Source organism: Blennius ocellaris, assembly GCF_963422515.1.
Source record: "Blennius ocellaris genome assembly, contig: SCAFFOLD_188, whole genome shotgun sequence".
NCBI classification, from domain to species: Eukaryota; Metazoa; Chordata; class Actinopteri; order Blenniiformes; family Blenniidae; genus Blennius; species Blennius ocellaris.
In genome coordinates, this window is record NW_027662197.1 from 523 (window position 1) to 10,000 (window position 9,478).

Sequence of the window (9,478 nt, forward strand, 5' to 3'; positions counted from 1 at the left end):
GAGACGGGTGGCTGAGAGAGAGACGGGTGGCTGAGAGAGAGACGGGTGGCTGAGAGCGTGAGACGGGTGGCTGAGAGAGAGACGGGTGGCGGCTGAGAGAGAGACGGGTGGCGGCTGAGAGAGAGAGACGGGTGGCTGAGAGAGAGACGGGTGGCTGAGAGCGTGAGACGGGTGGCGGCTGAGAGAGAGACGGGTGGCGGCTGAGACAGAGAGACGGGTGGCTGAGAGAGAGACGGGTGGCTGAGAGCGTGAGACGGGTGGCGGCTGAGAGAGAGACGGGTGGCTGAGAGAGAGAGACGGGTGGCTGAGAGAGAGAGACGGGTGGCTGAGAGAGAGACGGGTGGCTGAGAGAGTGAGACGGGTGGCGGCTGAGAGAGAGACGGGTGGCTGAGAGCGTGAGACGGGTGGCGGCTGAGAGAGAGACGGGTGGCTGAGAGAGAGAGACGGGTGGCTGAGAGCGAGACGGGTGGCTGAGAGCGTGAGACGGGTGGCGGCTGAGAGAGAGACGGGTGGCTGAGAGAGAGAGACGGGTGGCTGAGCGTGAGACGGGTGGCTGAGAGAGAGACGGGTGGCTGAGAGAGACGGGTGGCTGAGAGAGAGACGGGTACCTGTGGTGTCCACTGTACTTGGCTCCTCGGACGTGTCCCACTCCTCTGCAGCCTGCAGTTGGACAAACTCCCTGAGACGGCGACGACCAACCTGTCTCACACACACAGTGAGACAACTCTCAGGAGACATGACCCGTCTATCTCTGTCTCTCTCACCTGTCTCTCTCTCTCTCTGTCTTACCTCTCTCTCTGTCTCCCCTCTCGCTCTGTCTCACCTGTTTCTCTCTCTGTCTCACCTCTCTCTCTGTCTCACCTGTTTCTCTCTCTGTCTCACCTGTCTCTCTGTCTCACCTCTCTCTCTGTCTCACCTCTCTCTCGCTCTGTCTCACCTGTCTCTCTCTCTGTCTCACCTGTCTCTCTCTGTCTCACCTCTCGCTCGTTCTCACCTGTCTCTCTCTCTGTCTCACCTCTCTCTGTCTCAACTGTCTCTCTCTGTCTCACCTCTCTCTCGCTCTGTCTCACCTCTCTCTCTCGCTCTGTCTCACCTCTCGCTCTGTCTCACCTCTCTCTCTCTCTGTCTCACCTCTCTCTCTCTCTCTGTCTCACCTCTCTCTCGCTCTGTCTCACCTCTCTCTCTCTCTCTGTCTCACCTCTCTCTCTCTCTCTGTCTCACCTCTCTCTCTCTGTCTCACCTCTCTCTCTCTGTCTCACCTCTCTCTCGCTCTGTCTCACCTCTCTCTCTCTCTGTCTCACCTCTCTCTCTCTCTCTGTCTCACCTCTCTCTCTCTGTCTCACCTCTCTCTCGCTCTGTCTCACCTCTCTCTCTCTGTCTCACCTCTCTCTCTCTCTGTCTCACCTCTCTCTCTCTGTCTCACCTCTCTCTCGCTCTGTCTCACCTCTCTCTCTCTCTCTGTCTCACCTCTCTCTCTGTCTCACCTGTTTCTCTCTCTGTCTCACCTCTCTCTCTGTCTCACCTCTCTCTCTGTCTCACCTGTTTCTCTCTCTGTCTCACCTCTCGCTCTGTCTCACCTCTCGCTCTGTCTCACCTCTCGCTCTGTCTCACCTGTCTGTCTCACCTGGGGGGGGCTCCAGGGGGTGTCCGGTCCGTTGGCACCAGCCGACAGGATGAAGGTCACAGAGGTCGGCGTCACACCAGAGGTCAAAGGTCGTGGGCCAGCCGTCGTAGTGGATCTGCAACACAGCTGGTTAGACCAGCAGCAGCTGATGACATCACGACCTGCCAGTGACATCACACCTTCAGCCGGTGGTCCTGGCTGTCGGTCACCGTGGCGACGCGGACCAGCCTGGGGTTCCGGAGGTCCACCGCCTCCAGACGCTGGCCCGCCCGGAACCGCTGCGGAGCGCTCTGATTGGACACGGACAGCTGTCAATCACCGGGCCCCGCCCCCACCCCTCACTGGCCCCGCCCCCACTGGCCCTGCCCCCTCACCGGCGTGAAGGCGGATGACGGCGCGGCGCTGGACTCCGCCTCCTGCAGATACTCCGCCCAGACAAACTGCTCAGGGTTTGGATGACCTGCAACACAGTTCCTGTGGTACTACTGCAAGGTACTACTGCAAGGCAGCCCTGCAAGGTACTACTGCAAGGTACTACTGCAAGGCAGCCCTGCAAGGTACTACTGCAAGGTACTACTGCAAGGCAGCCCTGCAAGGTACTACTGCAAGGTACTACTGCAAGGTACTACTGCAAGGTACTACTGCAAGGCAGCACTGCAAGGTACTACTGCAAGGCAGCACTGCAAGGCAGCACTGCAAGGTACTACTGCAAGGTACGAGGAGGAGGAGCAGGAGGAGCAGGAGGTACCATGAGGAGGAGCAGGAGCAGGAGCAGGAGGAGGAGGAGGAGGAGGAGGAGGAGGAGGAGGAGGAGGAGGAGGAGGTACCATGAGGAGCAGTCAGAGGTCGTCCTTGTTCTTCACACCAACCAACAGGATGAATGTAGGAACTGCTGCTGTCACACCTGGAGGGAGAGTCACCTGGTCACCAGGGACACCCAGTAGCCCCCCCCCCCCCCCCCCCCCCCCGAGTAGTCCCCCCCCAGTAGTCCCCCACCCCCAGTAGTCGTCCCCCCCTCACCAGTAGTCGCCCCCCCGTCCCCCCCTCACCAGTAGTCGTAGGACTCGTCCCAGTTGTCAAAGTGCACCAGGACGTGATCGTCCATCACGGCGGCGACTGAAGCGACACAGACGAGTCCCGGGTTCTTCTTGTCCACCGCCTCCAGCTTCATCCCCACTGAGAACACACTCTGAGGGACAGACAGGGAGAGGGACACACGGTCAGAGAGACAGATAGGGAGAGGGACACACGGTCAGAGAGACAGACGGGTCAGAGAGGACAGACGGTCAGAGAGACAGACGGTCAGAGGGACAGACGGTCAGAGAGACAGACAGACGGTCAGAGAGACAGACAGACGGTCAGAGAGAGAAACAGACAGTCAGAGAGACAGACGGTCAGAGAGACAGACGGTCAGAGAGAGAGACAGACGGTCAGAGAGACAGACGGTCAGAGAGAGAGACAGACGGTCAGAGAGACAGACGGTCAGAGAGACAGACAGACGGTCAGAGAGACAGACAGACGGTCAGAGAGAGAGACAGACGGTCAGAGAGAGAGACGGTCAGAGAGACAGACGGTCAGAGAGAGAGACAGACGGTCAGAGAGAGAGACGGTCAGAGAGACAGACAGACGGTCAGAGAGACAGACAGTCAGAGAGAGAGACAGACGGTCAGAGAGACAGACGGTCAGAGAGAGAGACAGACGGTCAGAGAGACAGACAGACGGTCAGAGAGACAGACGGGTCAGAGAGACAGACGGTCAGAGAGACAGACGGTCAGAGAGACAGATGGTCAGAGAGACAGACGGGTCAGAGAGACAGACAGTCAGAGAGACAGACGGGTCAGAGAGGACAGACGGTCAGAGAGAGAGACGGGTCAGAGAGGACAGACGGTCAGAGAGACAGACGGGTCAGAGAGACAGACGGTCAGAGAGACAGACAGGTCAGAGAGACAGACGGTCAGAGAGACAGACGGTCAGAGAGACAGACGGTCAGAGAGGCAGACAGTCAGAGAGGACAGGAGACAGGTGAGGACAGGAGACAGGTGAGGACTGACTGCAGGGCGACAGGTGAACAGGGGGGGCGGAGCCGCACAGGAGCCGGTGGACTGGAGGTAAGACGGCCAATCGAAGTCCGTCTCACTGAGACCTGGAGACAGGAAGGACAGGGGGACGGAGACAGGACAGACAGGGGGCCGGGGACGCAGGACGGACAGGGGGACAGTGTGAGTGAGACAGGTGTGTGAGCCTCCTCAGAGGGACCACCTGAGCTCACCTCTGGGTGGGCGGAGCTTCAGGTGGTGCTCCTCACCTCTGGGTGGGCGGAGCTTCAGGTGGTGCTCCTCACCTCTGGGTGGGCGGAGCTTCAGGTGGTGCTCCTCACCTCTGGGTGGGTGGAGCTTCAGGTGGTGCTCCTGACACCAGCCGGCCGGACGGATTCCTGCTGAGTCGGCGTTTACCCAGAAGTCATAGCTCTCCGAGTAGCCGTCGATGTGGAGACGCAGCCGGCAGCCAATCACCTGCCAGAGACACCAGACGTCCTGAACGGGGGACGTCGTCCCCCCCCCTCCCCCCCTCCCAGAGGAAACACTGCACATCCACTCCTCTTGTAATCTGATTACTTTCCTGTGTGTCTTTAGGACGAGCATGAGAATACATGGTCCTCTGTGTGTGTGTGTGTGTGTGTGTGTGTGTGTGTGTGTGTGTGTGTGTGTGTGTGTGTGTGTGTGTGTGTGTGTGTGTGTGTGTGTGTGTGTGTGTGTGTGTGTGTGTGTGTGTGTACCTCAGCCACACTCAGCACACAGCACCAGGACGGGTGTGTCGGGTCGATTCCCTCCAGCTTCATCCCAACTTTAAACCCTGGCTTCACTCTGGGGAAGGACTGGGACTGAGAGACAGACGGGTAGAGAGACAGACGGGTAGAGAGGCAGACGGGTAGAGAGACAGAGAGACAGACGGATAGAGAGACAGAGAGACAGACAGGTAGAGAGACAGACGGATAGAGAGACAGAGAGACAGACGGATAGAGAGACAGAGAGATAGACGGATAGAGAGACAGAGAGACAGACGGATAGAGAGACAGAGAGATAGACAGGTAGAGAGACAGACGGGTAGAGAGACAGACGGGTAGAGAGACAGACGGATAGAGAGACAGAGAGACAGACGGATAGAGAGACAGAGAGATAGACAGGTAGAGAGACAGACGGGTAGAGAGACAGACGGGTAGAGAGACAGACGGGTAGAGAGACAGACGGATAGAGAGACAGAGAGACAGACGGGTAGAGAGACAGACGGGTAGAGAGACAGACGGGTAGAGAGGCAGACGGGTAGAGAGACAGAGAGACAGACGGATAGAGAGACAGAGAGACAGACAGGTAGAGAGACAGACGGATAGAGAGACAGAGAGACAGACGGATAGAGAGACAGAGAGACAGACGGATAGAGAGACAGAGAGACAGACGGATAGAGAGACAGAGAGATAGACAGGTAGAGAGACAGACGGGTAGAGAGACAGACGGGTAGAGAGACAGACGGATAGAGAGACAGAGAGACAGACGGATAGAGAGACAGAGAGATAGACAGGTAGAGAGACAGACGGGTAGAGAGACAGACGGGTAGAGAGACAGACGGGTAGAGAGACAGACGGATAGAGAGACAGAGAGACAGACGGGTAGAGAGACAGACGGGTAGAGAGACAGACGGGTAGAGAGACAGACAGGTAGAGAGACAGACGGATAGAGAGACAGAGAGACAGACGGATAGAGAGACAGAGAGATAGACGGATAGAGAGACAGAGAGATAGACAGGTAGAGAGACAGACGGGTAGAGAGACAGACGGGTAGAGAGATAGACGGGTAGAGAGACAGACGGATAGAGAGACAGAGAGACAGACGGATAGAGAGACATAGAGATAGACAGGTAGAGAGACAGACGGGTAGAGAGACAGACGGATAGAGAGACATAGAGATAGACAGGTAGAGAGACAGACGGGTAGAGAGACAGACGGGTAGACAGACAGACGGGTAGAGAGATAGACGGGTAGAGAGACAGAGAGATAGACAGGTAGAGAGACAGACGGGTAGAGAGACAGACGGGTAGAGAGACAGACGGATAGAGAGACAGAGAGATAGACAGGTAGAGAGACAGACAGGTAGAGAGACAGAGAGATAGACAGGTAGAGAGACAGACGGGTAGAGAGACAGACGGGTAGAGAGACAGACGGATAGAGAGACAGAGAGATAGACAGGTAGAGAGACAGACGGGTAGAGAGACAGACGGGTAGAGAGACAGACGGGTAGAGAGACAGACGGATAGAGAGACAGAGAGATGGACAGGTAGAGAGACAGACGGATAGAGAGACAGAGAGATAGACAGGTAGAGAGACAGACGGGTAGAGAGACAGACAGGTAGAGAGACAGACGGGTAGAGAGACAGACAGAGAAAGACAAATAATTCTAATAAACATCTATAGAACTAGAACTGTTTAGATCTTCAAAACGTGTGTGTGTGTGTGTGTGTGTGTGTGTGTGTGTGTGTGTGTGTGTGTGTGTGTGTGTGTGTGTGTGTGTGTGTGTGTGTGTGTGTGTGTTCACCACAGTGAAGGTGGAGGTGGGGGCCGCCTCGGCGTTCTGGTGTCTCAGGTACTGTTGCCATGACCACGACCGCCGCCGCACGCTCACTGAGGACCAGACGTGGGCCAATCAGAGCCGCTCTGAGCCGTCGGCCAATGAAGAGGCAGGACAGGAGCAGGTGTTTGTTACCTGTAGTGAATCTGTTGTTCATGTCCAGGACCTTCCAGGACCTTCCAGGACCTTCCAGGACCTCCACCTGTGGACCAATCAGAGTCACTTTATAAAGACTGAACCACGCCTGATGGTCGCCTCACTGTTACCATGGAAACCAAGCTCTGTAATGAAGGGTGACGTAGTGTTGGTGGTGACGTAGTGTTAGTGGTGACGGTGTGACGTAGTGTTGACGGTGTGACGTAGTGTTGGTGGTGACGTAGTGTTGGTGGTGGGGGTGTGACGTAGTGTTGACGGTGTGACGTAGTGTTAGTGGTGACGTAGTGTTAGTGGTGACGGTGTGACGTAGTGTTGACGGTGTGACGTAGTGTTAGTGATGACGTAGTGTTAGTGATGACGTAGTGTTAGTGGTGACGGTGTGACGTAGTGTTGACGGTGTGACGTAGTGTTAGTGGTGACGTAGTGTTAGTGGTGACGGTGTGACGTAGTGTTGACGGTGTGACGTAGTGTTGGTGGTGACGTAGTGTTGGTGGTGGGGGTGTGACGTAGTGTTGACGGTGTGACGTAGTGTTAGTGGTGACGTAGTGTTAGTGGTGACGGTGTGACGTAGTGTTGACGGTGTGACGTAGTGTTAGTGGTGACGGTGTGACGTAGTGGCGGTGTGACGTAGTGTTAGTGATGACGTAGTGTTAGTGGTGACGGTGTGACGTAGTGTTGACGGTGTGACGTAGTGTTAGTGGTGACGTAGTGTTAGTGGTGACGGTGTGACGTAGTGTTGACGGTGTGACGTAGTGTTAGTGGTGACGTAGTGTTAGTGGTGACGGTGTGACGTAGTGTTGACGGTGTGACGTAGTGTTAGTGATGACGTAGTGTTAGTGGTGACGGTGTGACGTAGTGTTGACGGTGTGACGTAGTGTTAGTGGTGACGTAGTGTTAGTGGTGACGTAGTGTTAGTGGTGACGGTGTGACGTAGTGTTGACGGTGTGACGTAGTGTTAGTGGTGACGGTGTGACGTAGTGGCGGTGTGACGTAGTGTTAGTGATGACGGTGTGACGTAGTGTTGACGGTGTGACGTAGTGTTAGTGGTGACGGTGTGACGTAGTGTTGACGGTGTGACGTAGTGTTAGTGGTGACGGTGTGACGTAGTGTTGACGGTGTGACGTAGTGTTAGTGGTGACGGTGTGACATAGTGTTAGTGGTGACGTAGTGTTGGTGGTGACGGTGTGACGTAGTGACGGTGTGACGTAGGTGTTGACGGTGTGACGAAGTGTTGACGGTGACGTAGTGATGGTGTGACGTAGTGACGTAGTGGCGGTGTGACGTAGTGATGGTGTGAAGTAGTGACGTAGTGTTAGTGGTGACGGTGATGTAGGGACGGTGTGACGTAGTGTTGACGGTGTGACGTAGTGTTGACGGTGACGTAGTGATGGTGTGACGTAGTGACGTAGTGGCGGTGTGACGTAGTGTTGACGGTGTGACGTAGTGTTGACGCTGACGTAGTGATGATGTGACGTAGTGGCGGTGTGACGTAGTGGCGGTGTGACGTAGTGTTGACGGTGACGTAGTGACGGTGTGACGTAGTGGCGGTGTGACGTAGGGACGGTGTGACGTAGTGTTGACGGTGTGACGTAGTGATGGTGTGACGTAGTGACGTAGTGTTAGTGGTGACGGTGTGACGTAGGGACGGTGTGACGTCGTGGCGGTGTGACGTAGTGTTGACGGTGTGACGTAGTGTTGACGGTGACGTAGTGACGGTGTGACGTAGTGGTGGTGTGACGTAGGGACGGTGTGACGTAGTGTTGACGGTGTGACGTAGTGATGGTGTGACGTAGTGACGTAGTGTTAGTGGTGACGGTGTGACGTAGGGACGGTGTGACGTAGTGATGGTGTGATGTAGTGACGTAGTGTTAGTGGTGACGGTGTGACGGTGTGACGTAGTGATGGTGTGATGTAGTGACGTAGTGTTAGTGGTGACGGTTGTGACGTAGGGACGGTGTGACGTAGTGATGGTGTGACGTAGTGATGGTGTGATGTAGTGACGTAGTGTTAGTGGTGACGGTGTGACGTAGTGACGTAGTGTTAGTGGTAACGGTGTGACGTAGGGACGGTGTGACATAGTGTTGACGGTGTGACGTAGGGACGGTGTGACGTAGTGGCGGTGTGACGTAGTGTTGACGGTGTGACGTAGTGTTGACGGTGACGTAGTGACGGTGTGACGTAGTGGTGGTGTGACGTAGGGACGGTGTGACGTAGTGTTGACGGTGTGACGTAGTGATGGTGTGACGTAGTGACGTAGTGTTAGTGGTGACGGTGTGACGTAGGGACGGTGTGACGTAGTGATGGTGTGATGTAGTGACGTAGTGTTAGTGGTGACGGTGTGACGTAGTGATGGTGTGATGTAGTGACGTAGTGTTAGTGGTGACGGTGTGACGTAGTGTTAGTGGTGACGGTGTGACGTAGTGACGTAGTGTTAGTGGTGACGGTGTGACGTAGTGTTAGTGGTGACGGTGTGATGTAGGGACGGTGTGACGTAGTGATGGTGTGATGTAGTGACGTAGTGTTAGTGGTGACGGTGTGACGTAGTGTTAGTGGTGACGGTGTGACGTAGTGACGTAGTGTTAGTGGTGACGGTGTGACGTAGGGACGGTGTGACGTAGTGTTGACGGTGTGACGTAGTGATGGTGTGACGTAGTGACGTAGTGTTAGTGGTGACGGTGTGACGTAGGGACGGTGTGACGTAGTGATGGTGTGATGTAGTGACGTAGTGTTAGTGGTGACGGTGTGACGTAGTGATGGTGTGATGTAGTGACGTAGTGTTAGTGGTGACGGTGTGACGTAGTGTTAGTGGTGACGGTGTGACGTAGTGACGTAGTGTTAGTGGTGACGGTGTGACGTAGTGTTAGTGGTGACGGTGTGACGTAGGGACGGTGTGACGTAGTGATGGTGTGATGTAGTGACGTAGTGTTAGTGGTGACGGTGTGACGTAGTGTTAGTGGTGACGGTGTGACGTAGTGACGTAGTGTTAGTGGTGACGGTGTGACGTAGGGACGGTGTGACGTAGTGTTGACGGTGTGACGTAGTGTTAGTGGTGACGGTGTGACGTAGGGACGGTGTGACG

General features: G+C 55.5%; 1 protein-coding gene across 1 annotated transcript in view; it reads right to left on the bottom strand.

The window, feature by feature from the left end:
* Positions 1 to 608: 608 nt before the first annotated feature.
* LOC308148129 (lethal(3)malignant brain tumor-like protein 4) overlaps positions 609 to 9,478 on the bottom strand; it is a gene marked incomplete at its 3' end in the record, with an annotated part of 9,095 nt that continues 225 nt past the window's right edge. Inside the window, exons 2-12 of the mRNA XM_080521563.1 lie at positions 6,379 to 6,445; positions 6,211 to 6,296; positions 4,401 to 4,505; positions 3,894 to 4,137; positions 3,676 to 3,767; positions 2,674 to 2,813; positions 2,452 to 2,528; positions 1,999 to 2,084; positions 1,804 to 1,914; positions 1,625 to 1,739; positions 609 to 699 (exon numbers count right to left, since the gene is read on the bottom strand). Coding sequence (XP_080377689.1) covers positions 609 to 699; positions 1,625 to 1,739; positions 1,804 to 1,914; positions 1,999 to 2,084; positions 2,452 to 2,528; positions 2,674 to 2,813; positions 3,676 to 3,767; positions 3,894 to 4,137; positions 4,401 to 4,505; positions 6,211 to 6,296; positions 6,379 to 6,400 — 1,169 coding nt within the window. The remainder of the gene's footprint in view (positions 700 to 1,624; positions 1,740 to 1,803; positions 1,915 to 1,998; positions 2,085 to 2,451; positions 2,529 to 2,673; positions 2,814 to 3,675; positions 3,768 to 3,893; positions 4,138 to 4,400; positions 4,506 to 6,210; positions 6,297 to 6,378; positions 6,446 to 9,478) is intronic.